General features: G+C 34.0%; 1 protein-coding gene and 1 long non-coding RNA gene across 3 annotated transcripts in view; one reads left to right on the top strand and one right to left on the bottom strand.

Annotated features, from left to right (window-relative positions):
* Positions 1 to 24351, top strand: part of LOC117200508 (uncharacterized) — a 250081-nt gene that overhangs the window by 85061 nt on the left and 140669 nt on the right. The window lies entirely within an intron of this gene.
* Positions 1 to 24351, bottom strand: part of AGPS (alkylglycerone phosphate synthase) — a 238069-nt gene that overhangs the window by 174232 nt on the left and 39486 nt on the right. For both annotated transcript variants that reach the window (XM_004267360.3, XM_049712035.1), the window contains exons 3-9: positions 18923 to 19013; positions 16905 to 17025; positions 16735 to 16809; positions 12313 to 12384; positions 10734 to 10813; positions 9461 to 9541; positions 251 to 376 (exon numbers count right to left, since the gene is read on the bottom strand). In XM_004267360.3, the coding sequence (XP_004267408.1) occupies positions 251 to 376; positions 9461 to 9541; positions 10734 to 10813; positions 12313 to 12384; positions 16735 to 16809; positions 16905 to 17025; positions 18923 to 19013 (646 nt within the window). The remainder of the gene's footprint in view (positions 1 to 250; positions 377 to 9460; positions 9542 to 10733; positions 10814 to 12312; positions 12385 to 16734; positions 16810 to 16904; positions 17026 to 18922; positions 19014 to 24351) is intronic.

Raw genomic sequence — 24351 nt, 5'->3', positions numbered from 1 at the left:
TTAGATACATTTATAAGTCAGATACTGAGACATCTACAAAACTTAAATATCAGTTACTCAAAAAGAAGCACTCTTAAATAATGACCACAGTTGTACCTTTTAACTGTTTGTATTACACATAGTCAACGTTACTATAATCAAAAAGGGTATACTTTTGTGGGGGACTCTCCAACTCAATTTTTAAAGGCTTAACAACTTTATAATAATCTCCATAGACTAATTATTATATAATAAATAGAAAAAAATTTACCAAGTCCTCAATATTGCCATAGATATTCTTCTTCATGCCTGATGCCCGAGTAGATACCCATCCTCCCACAGTGCTGAATTCCAGGGAATCTGGTTCATGACCTGTACAATAACCACTTTCTTTAAGCTGAAAAACAAAAATGTAATATTTTACCAGTGAAAATGGCCCCGTTTAACACAGCACTCAACACATTAACTCTTTCCACATTAAAATTTCCATGTCATTGCCATTTGGACTCATTAAAACCTATATAGAAAAAGAAATACTTTTATCACACTAGTCTAAAAATATTTTTAAGCTTTTGCCTAGTGGAAAAATATGGGCCAAAAGACAGTTGCATTTTCCACAGGTTCACCAGCCAATCTTACTCCTTACATTCTTTTATTTTAAAGCCAACTACCCTCCCTCCTTTTTTTTTTCCCACAAAGAGACAATTTAATTACTTATGGAGATCAGATTATGCTTAAATAATTGCCAACTTCATCTAAACACTTTCAATAAATAAAGCACTTAAATCTCTTATGCTCCCTACCCTAATATAATCTGCAGCAGGCCTGCAGAAAATCTGAGCAAATTGCCTGTACTTAATTCTCTCAAGGAGTCATGTGCTTTAATGTACAGCCATCTGGCTAGTTTCCTGCATGTAATACCATCATGTATTTGTGACGCAGATCATGCATTCCTGTACATTAAATAGTCACTTGTTTCTCATTTTTCTACATTAGCGTGGCTTTGCCATCTGCACAGCACCTGAGGTTGGATGGATGCCCTTTACGGCAACACCACCAAAGCCATTCCACTAAAAACATTTTAAAGACTCAGCCATCTCATGTCAAATGGTACAGACACTACCACCTGCATACCCACTGTCTATTGCACTCAAGCCCATCAATCTGTGTTGACCATTTTGATAGTCATCCAATTAAGCAACTGTTTCTGTTTTTCAAGTAAGCCACGCAGAGATGTAGAATATGTCAGCTATGTTTATATCTGTGTATTTAAGTATGGTATGAAAGCTGTAATCTAGAACCTGAGAACCTATAGGTTGAATATAATTTGTTAGCTTTTGCACACAAGCAATGCAAATTATTGTCTAATTTTGTTGCTAGGAAAACAAGATTTTAAGACATCAATTATTACATAATAGAATTTTTTCACTAAACATTCAATACATTTATTTAATTTTAAGAGGTTAATAACCACTCACAAATAAGTAGCTTAAATACAGAACTGAAAGCTAAAATGAAGATTATCAGACCATGATATTTCTTCCTTAATTCCCAAACAATCTATATTCATATTATTTACTCTCAAAAGACTACTACCCTTTGATTTTTCTGAAAGTAATACACACACACACACACACACACACACACACACACACACACAGAGAACTCTTAAAACTCAACAATAAGAAAAAACCCAATTAAAAATTGGACCAAAGACCTTAACAGATACCTCACTGAAAATAGCAAATAATCATATGAAAAGATGTTCCACATCATATGTCATCAGGGAAACACAAATTAAAATAACAATGAGATATTACTACACATCTATATGAATGGCCCAAATCCAGAACACTGACAACACCAAATGCTACAGAGGATGTGGAGCAACAGACACTCGCAGTGCTGGTGGGAATGCAAAATGGCAATTTGAAAGACTATCTGGCAATTTCTTACAGAACTAAACATACTCTTACCATACAATTCAGTAATCATACTCCTTGTATTTACTCAAAGGAGCTGAAAACTTATGTCCACATAAAAACCTGCACATAAATGTTTAAAGCAGCTTTATTCATAACTGCCAAAACTCGGAAGCAACCAAGATTTCCTTCAGTTGTTGAATGGATAAATAAACTGTGGTACATCCAGACAATGGAATATTATCCAGTGCTGAAAAGAAATAAGCTATCAAGCCATGAAAAGACATGGAGGAAACTTAAACGCATATTACTAAATGAAAGAAGCCAATCTGAAAAGGCCACATATTCTATGATCCCAACTATGTGACATTCTGGAAAAGACAAAACTATGGAAACAATAAAAAGATCAGTGGTTGCCAGGGGTCGGGGGGCTGAGAAAATGAACAGGGAGAGCACAAAGAATGTAGAGCAGTGAAAATACTCTGATAATATAATGAAGGCTACTCAGTGATTATTTATACATCTGTCCAAACCCACAGAATATACACCACCACAATTGAACCCTAAAATAAACTATGGACTTTTTGTAATTATGATGTGCCAATGTAGGTTCACCCTTGGTAAAAGAAATCTCAATGTCATTATATCACTTTATGTGGAATCTAAAAAAGTTGAACTCATAGAAGCATAGATTTGTGGTTATCAGGGGATGAGGGGGTGGGGGAAATGGGGAGATAGTGGTCAAGGGGTACAAACTTCCAGTGATGTTGATAATGGGGGAGGCTATGCATGCGTGGGGGCAGGGGCATGTGGGAAATCTCTGTACCTCCCTCTCAATTTTGTTTTAAACCTAACATTGCTCTAAAAAATCAAGTGTTAAAAAAATATGAAACAAAGATATTTTCAGACAAACAAAAGCAAAAAAAATTCATCAGCAGCAGACTCACGCTAAAGATATTTAAAACAAGTCCTTCAAGCAGAAGGAAAATATCATCAGATTGAATTAAAAGGCACCACAAAGGGTAACTAGATGGGTAAATATAAAAGATGTTTTCTTACTGTTTAAATATCTTTAAAAGATAACTTACTATTTCAACAAAAATTATAACAATATACTATAGGTTTTACAATATATGCAAAAGTAGAATGTATGACAACAGCACAAAGGAAGGACAAGGGGAAAGGGAAGTATAATATTTTATGGTTCTTATGCTAAACTCTAAGTGTTATATACATTATCACCTTAAAGCAGACTATTTTAAGTTAAAGATATACACTATAAAACCTGAAACTCTTAAAAGAACAAAACAAAAACTTATAGCTAATGAAGAAAGAAAAAGATAAAATGGTATCATTAAAAAAAATTCAATCCAAAAAAAGGCAGTAAAAGTGGAAAAGGAGAAAACACAGATAGGAAAGATAGAAAACAAATTGCAAGATGACAGACTTAAACTGAACCATATCAATAAATCACATTGAAGGTAAAAGGTCTAACCATCCCAATTAAAAGGTAGAGACTTTCATGTTAGATAAAAAGGAAAGACCCAATTGTATGCTGTCTATAAGAAAAACACTTTAAATATAAAAATATAAATTAGTAAAAAATTTAAAAATGGAAAAGGGAAAAAGATATACCATGCTAACAACAGTCAAAATAAAACTGGAATGGCTGTTTTAACATCTGATGAAGTAGATTTCAGAGCAAAAAATACTATCAGGAAGAAGGAAAGTCATTTCACAGTAACAAAATTGTTCATTAGTCAAGAAGCAATAACAATCCTCAGTATTTATTCCCCCCAAAACAGAGCTTTAAATATATGAAGTGAAAACTGATAGAACTGCAAGAAAAAATAGATCTATAATAGTTGGAAACTGTAATTCCCTTCTGTCAATAACTGATAGAACAAGTAGACAGAAATTTTTTTTAAATACAGAAGACGTGAACAACACTATAAATCAATTTGACCTAACAGACATGTATAGACCACTCGAACCAACAGCAGCAGAGGACAAATTCTTTTCAAGTGTACATGGAACATTTACAAGACAGACCATACTGTAGGCCATAAAACAAACATCAATTAATTTGATAGGATTTAAGTCATATAAAGAATGTTTTCTGAACACAATGGAATTAACATAGAAATCAGTAACAGAACGATGTTTAGAAAAATCCCCCAATAAGTGGAAATGAAATAACAACTTGTAAGTACCTATAGGTCAAAGAAAGAATCAAAAGGGAAGTAGAAAATATTTTGAAATTAATGAAATTGAGCAGACATATCAAAATTTGTAGGATACCATAAAAGCAGTAGTTGCAGGAAATTTATATACTGAAAACCTATATTAAAAAAGAAGAAAGGCCTCAAATAAATCCCTCATCTTCCACCTTAAGACACAAAAAAAGCATTTGACAAAATCCAAAATCCACTCCTAATAAAAACACTCTACAAACTAAGGTAGAAGGAACTTCCTCAACTTGATTAAGGGCATCTACAAAAAAACTCCCTATACATTAAGTATTAACATCATACCTAATGGTGAAGAACTGAATGCATCTCTCTTAAATCACGAACAAGATAAGGGTGTCTATTTTCACTTCTTTTCAACAGTGCATTAGAGGTTCTAGTCAGTGCAATCAGGTAAGAAAAAGAAATAAAGGCATACTGATTGGAAAGGAAGAAGTAAAATTGTCTTTATTCACAAAGGACATGATCATAAATGTAGTAAATCTAATGGGAGCTAAAACTTTTAAAACTAATTAGTGAATTTAGTAAGATTGCTAGATTTAAAAGCTATACACAAAAATCCATTTTATTTCTATATACTAATGAAGAATACTCAGAAACTGAAAACTTTTTAAAATACCATTTATAAAAATATATAATACTTAAGGACAAATCTACTAAAAATATGAAATATTTGTACACTAAAAACCATGACACAGCTGAGAGAAATTAACAGACCTTAAAAAAACTAAAGTTATACCATGTTCATGGGTCAGAAGATTCAATATTAAGATGTCAGTTCTCCCCAAATTGATGTATAGAGTTGATGCAATCCCAATCAAAACCCCAACAGGCTACTTTTTTTTTAATAGAAATTGACTAGGTGATTATAAATATCATATAGAAATACAAAGAACCCAGAATCACCAAAACAACTTTGAAAAAGATTTATGATAAAGCCACAAGAATCCAAATAGTGTGGTACTGGCATAAAGATATACAATAGATCAATGGAACAAAATAGAGTCCAGACTAGATGCACATTATTATATATTACATATTATATAAAAATGACAACAGACAAGTTTTATGATGGTGCAAAGTCAATTCCGTGAAGAAAGGATAGTCTTTTCAACAAATGGTGCTGGAACAACTGATTATCCATATGCAAAAAAAATGAACTTCAACCTATCCCTCACGCCATACATGAACATTAACTCAAAATCTTCAAAACTCATCAGACTTGAAAAGAAACTAAAAACTATGAAACTTAAATGGGAGAAAATCTTTGTAACCTCAGGTGAAGCAAAAGTTTCTAGATATGACAGTAGAAGCATGATATATAAAGTAAAAAATTAAGTACTTCATCAAAATTAAAAACCATCTACTCTTCAAAAGACTCTGTTAAGAGAATGAAAAGACAAGCCACAGACTGGGAGAAAATATTTGTGAAGTATATATCTGGAAAAGAACTTATGTCCAGAATATGTTAAAAAAATTCTCAAAACCCAATAAAAAGAAAAGAATCCAATTTAAAAATTGGGCAAACACTTGAAGAGACACTTCACCAAAGAAAATATATGGATGGCAAACAGTGCTTGAAAAGATCTCCAACATCATTAGTTATTAGAGAAATGCAAATTAAAACCACAGTAAGATACCATAACAAACCTACTAGAACAACTAAACTTTAAAAGACTAACAATAACAAATATTGGCGAGGATGTAGATAAACTCATACAGTGCTAGCGCGAATATCAAATGATGCAATCACTCTGGGAAAACGTTTGGTGGTTTTTCAAAAAGGTAAATATATATCTACCAAATGATTTAGCCATTTCATTTCTAGATACTTACCCAAGAGAAAGGAAGGTATACGTCCAAACAAAGACTTACACATGAATGTTCAAAGCAGCTTTATTTGTAATAGCCCAAAACTGGAAATAATCCAAGCATTCAACAAGTGAATGGATAAACAAACAGTGGTATATCTATACAACTGAATACTACTGAGCAACAAAAAGGAATAAAATAATGATACATGCAACAATATGCATGAATCTCAAAATAATTATGCCTAGTGAAAGAAGCCAACCCTCGCCCCACCCTTGTAAAAATAGAGTATGTGATTTCATTTTAATAAAACTGTAGGACATTCAAACAAATCTACAGTGACAGAAAACATACCAGTGATTGCCAGGGACATGGAAAAGATGGGATGGAGAGAATTACCAAGAGGCCAGGAGGAAACTTTTGGGATTGGTGCATGTGTTCTATATCTTGATTGTGGTGATGGTTTCATGGTTGTATTCATATACCAAACCTTATCAAGTTGTGCATTTTAAATGACTGCAGTTTACAGTATTGTATGACAATTATATCTCAATGAAACTATTATAAACAAAAGCAGGGACTTCCCTGGTGGTCCAGTGGTTAAGAATCCGCCTTCCAATGCAGGGAACACGGATTTGATCCCCGGTGGGGGAACTAAGATCCCATATGCTGCGGGTCAACTAAACCCCTGCACTGCAACTACTGAGCCCATGCGCTGCAACTACTGAGCCCATGTACCAAAACTAGAGAGCCTGCACACCACAATTACTGAGCCCATGAACTCTGAAGCCCATGTGCCACAACTAGAGAGCTTGCATGCCACAACTACTGAGTCCACGCGCTCTAGAGCCTGAGCGTCACAACTGCAGAGAAGCCCATGCACTGCAACAAACAGCCCGCATGCCGCAACTAAGACCCAGTGCAATCACATAAATAAATATTTTTAAAAATAAAAAGACCCTTTAGAAATACTAAAAAGAAAAAAAAAGACTCAGGATTTTGGCTCAAGCTGCCCAAAGAACTGAATTTCCACCAACTGGGAATGAGAAGGCTGCAGAATAAGCAAATTGTGGAGGGAAAATTGAAATTCAATTTTTTTAAATGTTAAGTTTGAAATGTGTATTAGATACACAAGTGGAGACGTCAACTAGGCAAGTGAATATGCAAGTTTAGAGTTCAAGAAAGAAGTCTGAGGTGATACAAATTTAGGAGTCTTTGGCATATAGAAGAAATATTTAAAGTCAGCTGTGTCTGAATGAAGCAGATAGTACTCAATAAAAATTAGTGGAATGAATAAAAGTTCTAAGTACTTTACATTATTAACTTATTTCATCCTAACAAAAACTTTATGAAGTAGGTATTATCTCCATTTTATAGATAAAGAAACTGAGGCATTGAGAAATGCATCCCTAGTGGGGGGAAAACGTAAGTCACATATCCCCAGACTATTAACTAATGAAATTAAGTAGCCAAAGATTTAATAAACCTAGAAACAAATTCCCCAAATCCAAAGTTAACATTTAATGACCTCCCTTAAATTTCATACATATTAAAAAATGTAATCTACAAGTTAAAAAGATGAAAATTTGTGCTACCCAACTAATATATTTGTGTCATTTTAAAACTTCTAGAATGAAAAAGCAGGAAGTTTTAAGTTGGTTACCTCAGCTGAAGAAGAAACTGAAGAATACAGAAGCATAATGAGGAAGAACTTGAACTGGGATCAACACAGCTATAGAAACTATATTAGAGTCTACTAGAGGCAAAAAGAAATGTTCTATGTTGGCATTTAGGGAAATAAACTAGTAGGTAAAATATCAGAAGTTTCTAGTCTAGGAAAATGTCATTTAAATTTCAAGGAAATATGTTCCTTGAATTTTAATTCTAACCTTTAAAAAAAAAAACTTGGAAAGGTTAAAATACTACATCAAATGCTATAATAAAGGATATAAAATTATAGACATGAAAGGCCATCCTTTGTTATAAAAAAAAATCACTGTGTTGATAATGCCTCTCAGCATAACAGAAGACTAATACAGGCCTTTTTACAGGTTTTTTTTCATTAAATACTATTATTCAACCCACAAAGTTCATTAATAATTAACAAACCTAATTACCTTGAATTATATAAAACCTTGACTTACTGAAGATCTTTAATGTCTCAATGAATATGTTCAATTTTATTCTAGTTCTCTGTATCTTAGCGCATTAAATAAAAAATAAAAGTTTAATAATGTTTTTCAAAACCTTTCATTGGTCACCAGCATACCAACTTCATTCAACTCTTTACCATGAAATATGGAAAAAGATAATAAAAAAAAGATCAACAAGCATGTCACATTTCTCTCTGTGTTGTTAAAAGGTGGGAAGAAGGGGAAAAAAAGGTAGGAAAGAGGGGTCTCTGTAACCCAAATTGAACAAAATAGTCAGTTCATCACCAGCGAACTGGACTTTCTAACTTTTGTTTACAAAAGCTGAGTTACAGTCATCTTGACCATATTTGAAAGGGCTGAAGAAACCAATACATTTTAATAATTACCGCTTAAAATCCATGAAGAGAACCTCAAGTTTCCTAAAATTCGTTAGGATCCCAAAAAAGTGCTATAAGGACTCCAGGAGTTCCACTTATTCATGAGATGAGCAGTTTTCAATAGAATTATGCTTTGAAAATTTCAATGAATAGCAAATACCAACATCTACCCAAATTGATCAAATTTATCATTAATTTCTGAGAATTCTGTGTCCAACTTGTTCTGTTTCGCTCCATTCTTACGACCTTGTTTCAAGTCACTATCAGCTCTTGTCCAAATTATTGCAGCAGCCACTTAATCCACCTTTACGTGCCCATCCATCCTCCACAGAGTAGCTCACGAAAACTAAGTACAAAGGTAAAGTTCAAACATCTGGGGCTTTATGATCTGACCTCTTCATGTTTTCCTGGCTTCACCCTTTACCACTACTATACGTACACTCACCCAAAATACAAACACCAAGAATATGTGTTCTCCCATATACACAAACTAGATCTCAGCCATATTCAACTATCTGCAGATCCTCCAAAGCAACAGCTGCCTGTACATCTTCCGCACATGCTGCTTCCCTTGACTGGACTGTTCTCCCCAACCCCATTTCCTTTTCACTCTCACTCATCCTAATTTAATCCTCATTTTAAATGCCGAGTCCTCTGTGATACCATCTTTGTTCAACTCCTTCTCTTCGAACCCCATTTGATGAGCCTAAACACCCCACATTTAGCCAGGCTTCACCTAGAAATTCTCACTGAGTCATATGTCTATTTACCTAACTTTCTGTCATAATATAACGTAAGCTTTCATAGGGTAGGGGATGGGTGTCTTACTCACTACTGTGTTCATAGCACCTAGCTCAATATCTGACCCACATCAGAAACCGAACAAGCTTGTTCAGTGAATATATTGTGAAAGGTACTTTATTCATAGAGGGGATACACAGCAGTTTTGAAAATTTTAAATAACATACCTGTCTTTCCAACTCTTGTCCTGTTATGCCAGCCTCTACATGAGCTGTCAGATTGCTCTCATCAACCCAGAGGATTCGATTCTGTTGCAAAAGAAGAAAGAAGTCTCATCTCCAGGAACAGACACTTTCTCAGGAAATATAACCTCCTAACTGAAAGCAGCAAGTGACAAGATAGAAATTAAGTAAGTAGGGTTACCCACACTAGAAAGCTCCACTTGTTCTTGACTATACAACATGACAGACATAGTAACACAGGCAGTATATTGCACAGGAGTTGGTTTAAAACACAGACATTCAGAAAGTGAGGAAGAGGGTTTCAGATAAAATGAGACTAAAAGAAACCACCAAAAGCTAATGCAGGCCTTGTCTGAATCCCCATTTGAACAATGAAATGAATTATAGAATAAAGACAGTTTTGAGACAACTGGAAAATGAATGTGGACTGGATATTAAATGATATAAGGAATTACTTTTAATTTTGCCAGAAGTGATAATAATATAGTGAGAAAATGTGCTTTTTAAAAGAAATACACAGAAATATTTGGTGTAAAGTAGCATACTATCAGGATTTGCTTTAAAAATAGTAGAGGAAAAAAGATAAAGCCAATGTATGTAAATAATTATTTTATCTAGAGACTAGAAATACTATTCTCTCTACTTTGATGCTTGAAAAACTTCAATAAAATAATAATAAATATTAAATTTTTAATTATAATAAAAGATTATATAAACAGGAATATTGTTGACTATACAAAGATTAAGTTCATACCCAAACTAAAACTTTAACATAGCACAATGGCCAACTCTTGGACCATAATGAACCAAAATCTCACAAAATAATCCTAAAGTTTATTAGCACCTTCATTAATTTTAAGTTAATTTTAAAATTAATTAGCTCTTCTATTCTTCCAAAAGCAAAAGTGCAATAGCATTAGTAAAAATTTGGGGAACAACTAAGTTTTGATGATTCAAATTAACATTAACAAATATTATTTGTTTTTTAACAATACATCAGGTCATCTATTGTATCACTATTCCAATCCATGCTTCTCAAATTGTCAATTTCACATGTCAATTTGGTAGAATCCATCAAGATATATGACTTAGAGTAAGAGTGAACTTAGCTTTTAGAGGTCTGAAGACAAAGGTAAAATATAATGATGAAAAAATTTTAAACAAAATGGACAATATACCTTTTTAAAAATAACTAAGACTGAGCCATAAAGACAACTTTTAAACACTATCTTCAAATACATCTTAAATTATCATATACCATTTGTGAAGTGTCCAAAGAAATTATTGTTCTTGTCTCATCTGCAGGACACATGAGGCCATATGAAACACTTGTTCCTCCTGCCAAAATAGGAAACAACAACTATGCTTAAATATTTTACTTTTAGCTACATTTCTAGGGTAAATCCCTAAGACAAAGTATACAGATAGGTCCTCTAGGAAATAAAACCTATTTCTACTTTGCAAAATGTAATTTGCAAATGCTAACACACTATAAGCAAACTCACCTTAATTTTATGGTGCATGCCAAAATGAAGAAATATTATGGAGCTGAAAGTAATGGGATATGGCTCCATCCCCCGGGCACACTCAAGTGAAGCCCCTAGCATTTTGTGGAACTCCAAAAACATGATTAGAAAAGTTCTACGCTAATGATTACTGTGGAGAGATAGCGTAAAAGAAAAAATACGCATCCTATACAACTAGAGACACCATTATCTCCTTTCTGCCATATTTATGAGATTCACTTATCATTTAAAATATTATCTTATACTCCCATGCAAAAAGGCTTTAATAAATTAGAATATAAAGTTAAAACTGCCCAGATTATATGATATTCAAAAACAAATTTATATGTTCTTTGGTGAAAAAGTGATTTTTAATATAGAATAATTAATATATAGAAGAATTTAAACAATGTACTCCTACTTAACATTTGTTGTCAAAGGAAAAATGCTTTCTTGATAACAATACGGAACAATACGGTGTTCTCAGTTCTTATCCAGATCTGTACCATCATATAGCAGAATAAAGTTTGAATTGGTACTTTCATATCTTTTGGACAGAATATAAGTGGAAGTCACCTTGATGCAAGTACAGGGGGTACTGATCTACACGGTGAAACAATGTTAAGAACATGTCTGTGATTAGTAACCACTATTTCTTGTCAAAGTCATTTGAAATCAGAAAAATATTTCATTAAAAGTGGCAGTGTAATGCCTTTTTTGCATGAATTCAACGATAAGTATCAGCTGAAGAAGGTATCTGGAACTTCTGATTTGCAGAGGTTCCATTTCCATTCCATCAATGCCAATTCAGTCAGTGAAGGCAATTTCCTTTGGCTTGTGTAAGCTGTTAAAATGATGTGGTTGGTGAATGATCAAGAGAGATTAAATTTATCTTAAAATGTAAAATAATGTTAGTTTTCAGTATTAAAAGATATTACTGATTTGGTTATCACTATCCTAGTTGCATATCCCTTCTTCTCAAAGATTTATGTTGGGTATAGTTAGCCTTTGAAAAATAATATTCTCTCTATTAAGATAAAGGTTAGAAAGTAATTACTAAAGCAGGAACATTTTCTTATTTAGGCAGTAAGTCACAGCTTCAATTAGGATCCACATGGGAAAGAAGCCATGAACTAAGGGTAAATCATGTCTCAAACAGTTTAGGTAGATCTACTCAGAACAGAAATAGACCAGCATAACCAATAAACACCATAAACCAGTTTTTCAAGATAACCTTTTCATAATTGTAAGAATGTTTTCAGTGGGATGGCACAAATATTTAAAATAGAACAAATTTACATCACATTAAAATTCAAAACACACAATACCTACCACCAATTGGTATGATACAAAGGTTATATTTGCACGCTAGATTCACAATCTTAACTACATCATCATGACACGCTGTTGAAAAAAGGGAAAATAAATTAATCACAAGGACATGAACAAAATCTGGGTAACCCTGCAAAACAAGGGTCTATAGAGTTCTTTAGTGTCTAAACTTTTCCTTCATTTATTCACTCACTAACACATTAAATCACTATATTTTTAAAAAAACTGTTTTTTATCTTTTTTAACTTTTCATTTTTAAATAATTTTACACTTACAAAAAAGTTGCAAAAATGGTACAAAGATTTCCTTCACCCAGTAGCTGCAAATACTAACATCTTATGTAACTATAAAAACTATAAAAACCAAGCAATTGACACTGATACAATACTATTAACTAATCAAGAGACCTTATTCAAAATTTGCCAGCTGTTCCACTAATGTCCTCTTTTCTGGACCAGGATCACACACTGCATTTTAGTTGTCACATCTCCTTAGTCTTCTTTACTCTGAAATAGTTCCTCAGTCTACTTTGACCTTGACACTTTTGAAGAGCACTGGTCAGTTATTTCATATAATGTCCCTCAATTTGGGTTTGCTTATTTCCTTAGGATTAAATTCAGTTTATACATTTTGGCAGGAATTCCACAGAAGTGATGCTGTGCCTTTCTCAGTGCATTGTATCTGGAGGCGCATGATGTAGATAAGTCTCATTGCTGGTAATGTTAACTCTCATCATTTAGTAATACAGTACAGTAGTCCCTCAGTATCCACAGGGGATAGGTTCCAGGACCCCTACAGACACCAAAATCTGGGAAGCTCAGGTCCCTTAAAGAAAATGACATACATACAGAGTGAAGTAAGTCAGAAAGAGAAAAACAAATACCATATGCTAACACATATATATGGAATCTAAGGGAAAAAAAATGGTCATGAAGAACCTAGGGGCAAGATGGGAATAAAGACACAGACCTACTAGAGAATGGACTTGAGGATATGAGGAGGGGGAAGGGTAAGCTGTGACAAAGTGAGAGAGTGGCATGGACATATATACACTACCAAATGTAAAACAGATAGCTAGTGGGAAGCAGCTGCATAGCACAGGGAGATCAGCTCGGTGCTTTGTGTCCACCTAGAGGGGTGGGATAGGGAGGGTGGGAGGGAGAGAGACGCAAGAGGGAAGAGATATGGGAACATATGTATAACTGATTCACTTTGTTATAAAGCAGAAATTAACATACCATTGTAAGCAATTATACTCCAATAAAGATGTTAAAAAAAAAAGAAAATGACATAGTATTTGCACATAACCTACAGCACATCCTTCTGTATACTTTAAATCATCTCTAGATTACTTATAATACCTAATACAATGTAAATGCTATGCAAATAGTTGTAAATACAATGTAAATGCTATATAGTTACTGGCATGTTGCCTTTATGTAATTTTTTTTCCAAATACTTTTGAACAGCATTGGTTGAACCTACAGATGCAGAACCCTTGGATCAGAAGGGCCAACTGTTAGGTTTCTCCATATAAAAACACTATAGGGCTTCCCTGGTGGCGCAGTGGTTAAGAATCCACCTGCCAGTGCAGGGGACAGGGGTTTGAGCCCTGGTCCGGGAATATCCCACATGCCGCAGAGCAACTGAGCCCGCCTGCCACAACTACTGAGCCTGCGCTCTAGAAACCACAAGCCACAACTACCGAGCCCGCGTGCCACGACTGCTGAAGCCCGCGCGCCTAGAGCCCATGCTCTGCAACAAGAGAAGCCACGACAATGAGAAGCCCGTGCACCACAACAAAGAGTAGCCCCCGCGTGCCGCAACTAGATGAAGACTGCGCACAGCAACAAAGACCCAAAACGGCCAAAAATAAAAACAAGTAAATAAATAAATTTATTTAAAAAAACTATAATTAATAAATATCTCATGAGGAAATACTTTGATTACATAAATGTTTCATACTTTTGCCCACTAATTTTTGCATCCATTGATGATTCTTTATTGTTCTTTAAACAAAACTTTAAACACTATACATGATATACTGCATACAAACTCCTTTCTACTGTACACACCAAAGGGTACTCTTCAGTGTAAAAGTAAAGTAAGTATTAAAAATCTGAAGGCAGAAGATTTTAAACACCAAGCAAGAGGTGCTAAGACTCAATTTGACTAGCAAAAGGGAATTAAGGAAGGGAACAACATGGCAAAGAGAGTGTTTTAGAAAGATCAATCTCCTGATAAATTATGGGATGGCATGGAGGAAAAAGAGATTTGAAGCAAGGAAACCATGCAAAAATTGAGTATCACTTGCTTAGGACCTGAAAGGGAAATAAGGATACAAATGAAAATATATAAATTAATATCCATTTATGAAAGTAAAAATACTGTTCTATAAAAGTTATGATTATCATTTCCCAGGTTTTCTTAAAGCTAGGAATATATGTCATTTGCATCATTCCAAATTTAATAAAAATCCATTTTTAGGCTTTCAGATTAAGCCTATAAAGCTTACTATCTGTGGTAAAAATTTTCAATAAATGGAATACTAGTTCATTAATAATTAATAAAATACCCAAAGATGTCTGTTAAAAACCTTTAACAAGGCAAAACTATTTCAAGGATTGTCACCAAATCGGAAGCTTTCCTTTACAATGTTATTTGACACAGCACTCCCTCATCCCACCACCCACCCTATTTATTCTCTATCTTTTTACTGTGCCTTGTTTTTCTTTATAACATTTACCACCCTTTGCTACATTAAATATTTGTTTATTGTTCCGTCTCCTCCCGCCCCCACTTAATTGTATAGCACCTAAGAATAGGGATTTGTATTTTGTTCAGTGTCTTATCTTCAATACCTAGAACAGTACCTAGCACATATTTTCACAGACCTAAAGTTTTGATATTTAGACTGCTGAAAATAATGCAGAAATTGAATAAGTGAAGTACTTCTAAAGGAGACTTTATTTTTATAAGTACACTTACCCAGACAACATACAATGTATAAGTAACTAACTACTTGTCCAAACTAAATGAAAGGTAGAAATAGCTACACTGTGACACTGTGTGTCACAATGGTGACAATTCCTGGTTTAAGTATGACTCCAAATCAGGAAAGTTACATATATTACAAGTTCTTACTCTTAGATAAGCCCTAGACATCATATTAAAGCAACACGTAGAATTCAGACTCCAATTACAGACAGACTTAAAGACATCCACAACGATAGACTTCCTAGGTATGTGTACATATGTATATATGCAGATATGGTGTGTAGCTATTTAAACTGTAAGATGAGAAAGCCACCTCCACTCTATGGAATACCACATTGTCTCAAATTGCCATATTGTCTCAAAACTTACCCTCATGCAAAGAAAAACCTGAACTTTATTACCAAAAGGAAATTTACATTAAAGTTAAATAAAGGCCTCAGTGAACTGACAACCTGTTGGGAAACAAACTATTTCCAAGAAGTTCTTATACTGGAAGATTCAACAAAACAAAATTTTAGACTTGATTTGGGCACCAATACACTATTCAGATAGATTGTTTTGTCCCTATATATGTCACCCTCCTTCCTATCCCCAAATTCAAGTAGGATTTTTCCCTCAGATATTCCCTGCAAAGGAAAAGGATCACATCTAAGAACTGAGAGTCCATGAATGAGGCAATTTTTTGAAAAATAAAACACTCTATATAATCCTTTTATGGAATCTGAAGAGAAAAAAGGATCGGAAGATCAATAGAACTTCTTAAAAGGTAATTATAGACGGTAAGGAGCAGTATACCTGTATTCTGCTTTAAAGTTTCTGCTACAAGACGTGGATATAAAACCATATATATAAATATAGTGCCTAAGCATCAGCAAGAGCAAAACAATAACAGAAAGCTCATCCATCCTCCATCTCAAGCCAAATCCCTAAATGAAATTAATTTCTCAAAATTTAATTATTTATATCAAAGACAATATCCATATTAAACAACTTGTTCATCAAGTTGTTATTCATCTTATTCATCATTTGAATACCATATTTTTTAGCCCACAAGTTAACATCAACAAACTACTATTATTGGTTGCAGTAATCAGTTACGTTAAGAGTTTCTATACATCTAAATATATAATTGATTGATAATAATTTCATTAAGCTTTCAAATTAGCCCAAAATACATTTTTCTACTGACCTCGCAAAAGGATATGTACGTACTAAATGAAGATTTAATCATCAACAAAATTAATCATTAAAACCAACCATTCAGGATGATCATATTAAGAATGATGTGACCTTTAGAAAACTCTAAAAATATAGTGATCTATATTTTTTATAGTTCATATGTTTAAAAGTACGTATCTCCAATACTAAATTTACTTAAAATTTAACAATACTAAATTAATAATACAAAGAAAAACAAGAACTTACTTGGCCATAAAACTATATCAGGAATTCGCTGAAACATTCCTTCCCTGAGCAAAAATATCTCATGAAGACAATGACCTATTTTGAGGTTTAAAAAAGAAAATGCAAAAACATCTTAAATTATAGGAAATTTACAAATTAAAAATAAATAGCACTTATATAAAGTTGCTTACCATGAGCTCTAAATACTCGATCATCTGCTTCTTGTGAGTATGAAATATTAACTTCTTTAAGGTCATGAAGAAAATCTTCATTTACAATAGAAGGAGGTGTATCACTAGGATTTAAGGATGCCTAGAAAATAAAATTGGTTTTCTCTGACTTATTTTTAGAAAATAAAATTTGAATACCTATGTTACAGAGAGTGACTATAAAATGTAAATTTTTACATCCAAATTAGGACAGAGGCATAGGAAAATAACAAATAATACATATGGAAACCAACTCTGTGACAGTAACCAATTACAAATGCTCTGGTTAATCACATTCTGTAACATAAGTTATAAAAGCCTATGTTTTCTCTTTTGCTTCTATGGCCTTCCTTTTCATTATTTCTGAAGATTACAATTAAGGGGACTGCCCTGGTGGTCCAGTGGCTAAGAATCCCTGCTTCCACCGCAGGCGGCCAGGGTTCCATCCCAGGTCAGGGAACTAAGATCCCACATGCCGTGCGGCATGGTCAAAAAATAAATAAATAAAATAAAATAAAAATAAAGATTACAATTAAGAACAAGGAAGATAGCAAAGTCTCAAATCTTCGATTTTAGACTAGGGACACTGGGGGAAAGATAGTTAACTTTTGCATTAACTACATTTTCACCTGTAGATAAAGTTTATCATTTCCTTTTATTATTTTTAAATGATCAGCAAAAAGCCTCCCAATAAGTAATAAACCCATTTTTACAGGAGTGCTTTAAAACTCACAACATAATCATAAACTTGATACTTAATTTCAACTAACAGGTAACTTGAAAAGTAAATCTTCAACTTTAAAGCTATGTGACATTGGGCAAGTCACCCAAGTTGTGCAAGCCTTGCCTTCTTCATCTGTTAAATGAGATTATCACCATCATACAGATACCATCATACAGATTACTATTTTGTCAAGTTATTGAAAACTGAAAGGGCTCAAAACAGAAAAAAGAAGTGCATGTAAAACTGGTGAAATTTCTGAATATGGTATATAGATTGCATCAGTGTCAAAAAAGTAATCACAAATAGTCAAAAAAGGAAATAGAAGAGATCTTTAAAGAAAAGTTAAAAGAATTTGGTTTGAGAGGGATAGAAATTAGCTGTTTAGCCTAATTTAATACTAGAATAAAATGTAACTGTGGATTTATAAATAAACCAAACAAGCACTCACTGAATACCTACAGTCTTTAATAATATATTGGATATAGTGGATAATATAGTATAAGCCATAGTCCCTGCACTTATGCAAGTTATACTCAGTTAGAAGGATGCAGAATACCATGCCATAGCGAATAATACTAATAAATAATAAAGATTATATAAAGAAATGTTAACTATTTCATTAGTTTAATACGTATATAGTCTAAAGGATTCTAACCACCCCCGTCAGAAAAGTGATACCACATGAGCAAACTAAAATTCTCTATCACTCATATCTTAATCAAACTTTTACTTCACTTTTTTCAATCTTCAAATATTCTAAATGTTTTGTTAATAAATGTAACATTATATTTTTATTTTAAATTATTCTATATTAATTCTAGATTACTGTCAGTTCATTACAAAACCTAAAAATAACAGCAACTTATATTTTTGTAACAAAGTTCTTTGTAATATATCTTTGTAACAAAGATACTTTGTAATATATCTTTGTATATCTTTGTAACAAAGAATTCATTCATTTGAACTTCACTACTACTTGTGAAACACAGGACAGACAGTTACAACTCTGAGGCTCAGAGAGGATTACAGATTTGCCAGATAAATCTCAGATAAATGCTGAGATTAGGCTCTATATCTGTGATGCTAAAAAAATTTTTTTTTAAAAATCACCCCTAGAAAGCCTAACAAGGCTAATATGACTAGTAAACTTCTTAACAAAAAAAATAACAAATATATTAAATAACTATAACAAATTAGTAAGATAAGTCTAATTAATTTGGGATTAAACACACACACACTCAGTTAAGAATATTATTAATCATTCTTATTTGCTTACTTTAGAGGTAGTTTTATGCTCCAGACTTACTCCAAGGGTATTTTGGATCCACTCTTTAAAAGTTGGCAAAACCATGCCACTAAGAGGGTACCTAAGGTACAAAGAATGTAAAACGTTAGAGTAAAGTATCTTCACTTAAGTTCAAATCTTAGATTCTATTTCTAGTAATGGTCAAGTTGTTCCTATCGAACCAACCCTCCCACATATAACGATAAGCTCTGGACAAAAACAAAACAAACAAAACCCAACTATTCGAGGGCAGTATAGATAGCCCCAAACCAGGCAAAAATAGGTGGTAAGGGAGTAAGAAGAAAACAGCCCTATATGAGTTTCCAGTTTTGTTTTATTTTTTAAACAGGCTTTAGCCTGAGGGAAAGCCCCAGCTAGTACCACAGAAAGAAAGAAGAATGCAGAAAACCTACAGTCTTCCTGGCTGAAAGAAAAAGAGGACAGTGTTCACAGTGAACACAGCATCTGGGAAGAGTACAGAAAAACCACACAAATCCAGAAGTCAGTCAGAGGGACCTATGTATAAACTCTGTCCAAATGTCTGGCTGATCTTGAATTACACATGTATGGAGCAGACACACTAAGCAGCCCAGCTAAGCTTAAAAGAACGGAACAGATTATTCAGCTGCTCGCTGCCAAAGAAGGAAACTTGAGATGAGTCAAGTTAATTGCTTGGTTTAAAAAAAAAAAAAAAGAAGCCTCTTCAGAAGAATGTAACAGAATCCAGAGTTTCTACAACATATCATTAACAATGTCCAAGATACATTTCAAAATTACCAGATATAAACAAACAAGAAAGTGTGATCCATTATCAAGAGAAAAGGCAATCAATAAGAACCCCAAGATGGGGCTTCCCTGGTGGCACAGTGGTTGAGAGTCCGCCTGCTGATGTAGGGGACACAGGTTTGTGCCCCAGTCTGGGAGGATCCCACATGCTGCGGAGCGGCTGGGCCCGTGAGCCATGGCCACTGAGCCTGTGCATCCGGAGCCTGTGCTCCGCAACAGGAGAGGCCACAACAGTGAGAGGCCCACATACCGCAAAAAATAAATAAATAAATAAGGTTAAATAAGTAATAAATAAGTCTGTGCTCTTAAATACTATATGATGCTGCCTCTAGTCTGATTCTTTCCTTACCATCATTACAAGTGAGATCATTATTCTAAAATTCTTTATTAATGAATATTTATAAAATCACGGTAGCTATATTCGGTAATTTTTTTCACTATAATGTTCTTGCAACTTCTCTACTTCCCTCTCCCTGCCATGATGACAGAACAGCCAAATAAAACTATACTATATTATGGCTGTTTTATCTTTGTTTAATTTTATAAATATTTTATTTACAAAACATTGAAGTATAACATGCGTACAAAAAGTAAGTGTATAGCTGAATGAATTTTTACAAAGTAAACCTCCCATGTAATCAGCATGCAGATCCAGAAATAGAACATTACCAGCACCCCAGAAATATCCCCCTCCTTGCCCCTTTCCAGGCATTATCACCTTTCCCCACACCAAAGGAACAACTATCTTGTTAACTTTATATAAATGAAATCATATAAAATGTACTTTTTGTGTCTGCTTTCTTTTGTTCAATATTATATTTGTGAGAGTCATCTATGTTTGTGTACGTAGTTGCAGTTCATTCATTTCCATGGCTTAATTCCGCTGTGTGAGTATAGCATAATTACTTTATCCATTGTATTGGTGATAGAAAATAGAGTTGTTTACAGTTTTTGGTATGTGCAGGGACGTTCTTGAACTTGTTTTCTGAAGATCACATATCACATGTTTCAGATAGCTATATAACTAGGGTGGAGCTCCTAGGCCACAGTCTATGCATATGTTTAGCTTTAGGAGGTGCTGGCAGATAGCTTTCCAAGATGTTAACAGCCAGCAATGTATAAAGAGTTCTACTTGTTCCACACCCTCTCCATACCTGGTATTGTAGTTATTTTCATTATGAGACATTCTATTGGTAATCTCTTGACAATATTAATTTGAATTTCACTGATTACTCAAGAAATTGAACTTCTATTCATATATCTATTGTCCATTTAGATATCCTGTTTTCAATGCCAGTTCATTTTTACTCATTTATTATTATGTTTTTATTGATGTATAAGAATTCTCTATATATTCTGAAATCAAGGATGTATGTATTAAATATTTTCTCTCACTCTGTGATTTGTCTTTTCACTCTCTTAAAGGAGTCTTTTTTTTTTTTTTTTTTTTTTTGCGGTACGCGGGCCTCTCACTGTTGTGGCCTCTCCCGTTGCGGAGCACGGGCTCCAGACGCGCAGGCTCAGCGGCCATGGCTCACGGGCCCAGCCGCTCCGCGGCATGTGGAATCTTCCTGGACTGGGGCACGAACCTGCATCCCCTGCATCGGCAGGCTGACTCTCAACCACTGCGCCACCAGGGAAGCCCTTAAAGGAGTCGTTTGATGAAAAGAAGTTCTGTATTTTAATGCTGATTCACCTTTTCCTTATATTAATGCTTTTAGTTCTCTGCTTTTTGCCTACCTCAAATTCAGAAAGACATTCTGTATATTCTTCTAGCAATTTTATAGTTTTAGCTTATGTATTTAGGTCTATAACCTATCTGGAATTGATCTCTGTATTTGGTATGAAGTAAGGTCAGAAGTAATTTTTTTCCAAGATGGCCATTTAAGTCCTCAAAGCTATTTTTATTTTTGTGTTTAATGGAGAAAAGTGTGTGTTTAAATGAAGAAAAGAAGAGATACTCTAGTAGTCACTATCTATTCCAGATCAAAGAACAATTAAACCAATACCGAAAACAAACCAGAATAGACTATATATTGGTCTTAACATCTATGTTGTACAAGTTATTCAAAATGTTCAAGGGACTTCCCTGGCGGCCCAGTGGTTAAGAATCTGCCTGCCAATTCAGGGGACACAGGTTCGAGCCCTGGTCCGGGAAGATCCCACATGTTGAGGAGCAACTAAGCTTGTGCGCCACAACTATTGAGCCTGTGCTCTGGAGCCCGTGAGCCACAACTACTGAGCCCACGTGCCACAGGTACTGAAGCCTGCGCACCTAGAGCCCGTGCTCCGGAACGAGAAGCCACCACAATGAGAAGCCCGCACACCTCAACAAAGAGTAGCCCCCACTCGCCACAACTACAGAAAGCCCATGAACAGTAACGAAGACCCAACACAGCCAAAATAAAATAAAATAAAATAAAATGTTCAAAGTGTAATACTTTTGCTCAAGATTATTTCCCCCTCATTTCATCAGAGCTTGAATAACTGCAAAAGCTTTTAGCAACTAGCCTCAGAAGTTTACTTTGACTTCACAAAGATAGCCAAAGTGGGGGGGGGGGGAATCAGTGTGTAATATATAAATTCTGTACTGAAATTAAATATATGTTTATAATACAGAATTCAATATTAAAGGAGCCAGTGGTGTGCCCTATCCAAAGGAATTTTTAATTGGAAGTGACAAAAACCACTCATTTTGTCATGTAATTTTAACAGTTACACGGCATTGGCTGAAAGGATGTCACCTCTTATGATGACTTCATATTATGTAACAAAAATACCATCTAAAATTCTCAAATAAATCTTTACATAAAGGTTAGCAAAACAAAAATAATAGTGGAATGAAAAAAATAAACAAGTATGTTTTATTCAACGAGTTCCTCTTTTTTATATTATAAAATCACAAGTGCTAACATTCAAACTGAAATGGAATATTTAAAGTATTATATAATAATACCTTTTTCATAAATTTAAAGAAATTGGAATGAAACAAAGTATAAGACTCACAGCTAAAACAACTTAAGACATTCAGCATATAAAATTTTCTTCATCTTACCTGACAGTAAAAGTATAAATTCTGGGAAATTGGTTATAACACATATGCTACTACGTGTTATAATGTCCTATAAAAAGGCCAATTTGGAAATATTAGGTTTTAATCCTGGGCCCTTATATTTTAACCATACAATTACTTTGGGTCTCTGTCATATATAGGAGACTCTTAATATTCACGGAAGGATAATATTAGGACCTTTGTGAATCCCTTAATTCACAAGTAACATTACCCATAAAATAAAAAGGCAACCCCCCTTCAGGACACTTGAACCAAGAGATACAAGGTTGGTATTACTGTCATGTGCAAAAAACCTACATTCTACCATTAAGATAACCAGAATATACTTCTACATCTGAATGCACAATATTTCAGACTCTGAAGAAATATCTTATTTGGCAGAACCTTGGATTTAAGACTTTGCTCCATTATCTATAATTCCCGCATAAAACTTAACACAGTTCAAAAAGAGTTCCACGTAAGAATGAAAGCTTTTCAATTGCACTTTTTCTTGCACCTAATGCCCTGGGATTTGAAAAACAGTAAAAGAAGCTTGACTTAATAATCATAAAGCCTAGCATACTGCCAAGGGCCCCCCAAATCTCATAAAATATCATGAGGTAAAGGAGAAAACTCTGAAATCAAAAAAGTAAATGAATGGAAAAGAAACATAAAGTTAAAGGAATTAGAGGTATTTAACATAAGAAACAGCTTTGGAATGACTTGATTCTTACAGCAAAATAATTTGGATTTACATCCAGAACTATAAATAAGCATTTATTTAACACTCATAAGACTGTACTAAGCATTGCAGGACACACAGAATTGGTACTACAATATGACTCCTGTTCTTAAGAAACTTACAACCTCGTTTAGTCAAAGCTACAAAGACATTTAATTTGTATGGTGAACATATGGGCAGGAAACATGCAACTTCTACCAGAAAGCCAAATGCCCATACGAACTGTTGAAACAGGGTGACCACTGAATAGATCTTTACCACAACTGAAGACTGGTTTGAGAACTTTAAGAAATGGTTTTTGTTGTAAAATATAAGGTGAGGTCAATTTACCACCTTTTCTTAAGATCAAAGTAGACTATATTGTAGAAGATACAGAACCAGAGCAAACTTTCAAAACCAATGAAATCACTGTATAATGGAAAGAAAACTCTGTGGACATAAATACCCAAGAAGCAAGTGCACATCAGGATTTAAGGTGACTAAAGACAAGGTGACTCACTCTGGGGCAGTGCACAGAGGCAGCAAAATATTAGTAGACGCAACCATCTATTCTCAGTGAGTTCCACAATTGCTAACCAATTTAATAGCTTTTTATAGGAGGTAAAACTTTAAAAATTATGCCACTGGAAATACAAAGTACAACAAACCCAAACAAATTCTCTCTACCTAATCACTAACTTGTGCCTTGAAAGCACCAACTAATGTATAACGCTTTTAAAGTCAAAGAATAATGACACTTTTCAAATTTTTTTATTTATAGAAATCTATATAGCATTAGCTCTGAAGTACTGCCTTCTGCTGCTTAAACCTAGGAGGACTCAATTCATCTATATCTAGGAG

The sequence above is a fragment of the Orcinus orca genome, chromosome 7, assembly GCF_937001465.1.
Source record: "Orcinus orca chromosome 7, mOrcOrc1.1, whole genome shotgun sequence".
In the NCBI taxonomy this organism is placed as follows: domain Eukaryota; kingdom Metazoa; phylum Chordata; class Mammalia; order Artiodactyla; family Delphinidae; genus Orcinus; species Orcinus orca.
The sequence above is the reverse complement of the archived record's forward strand: the minus strand, read 5'-3'. Positions and strand labels throughout refer to the sequence as shown.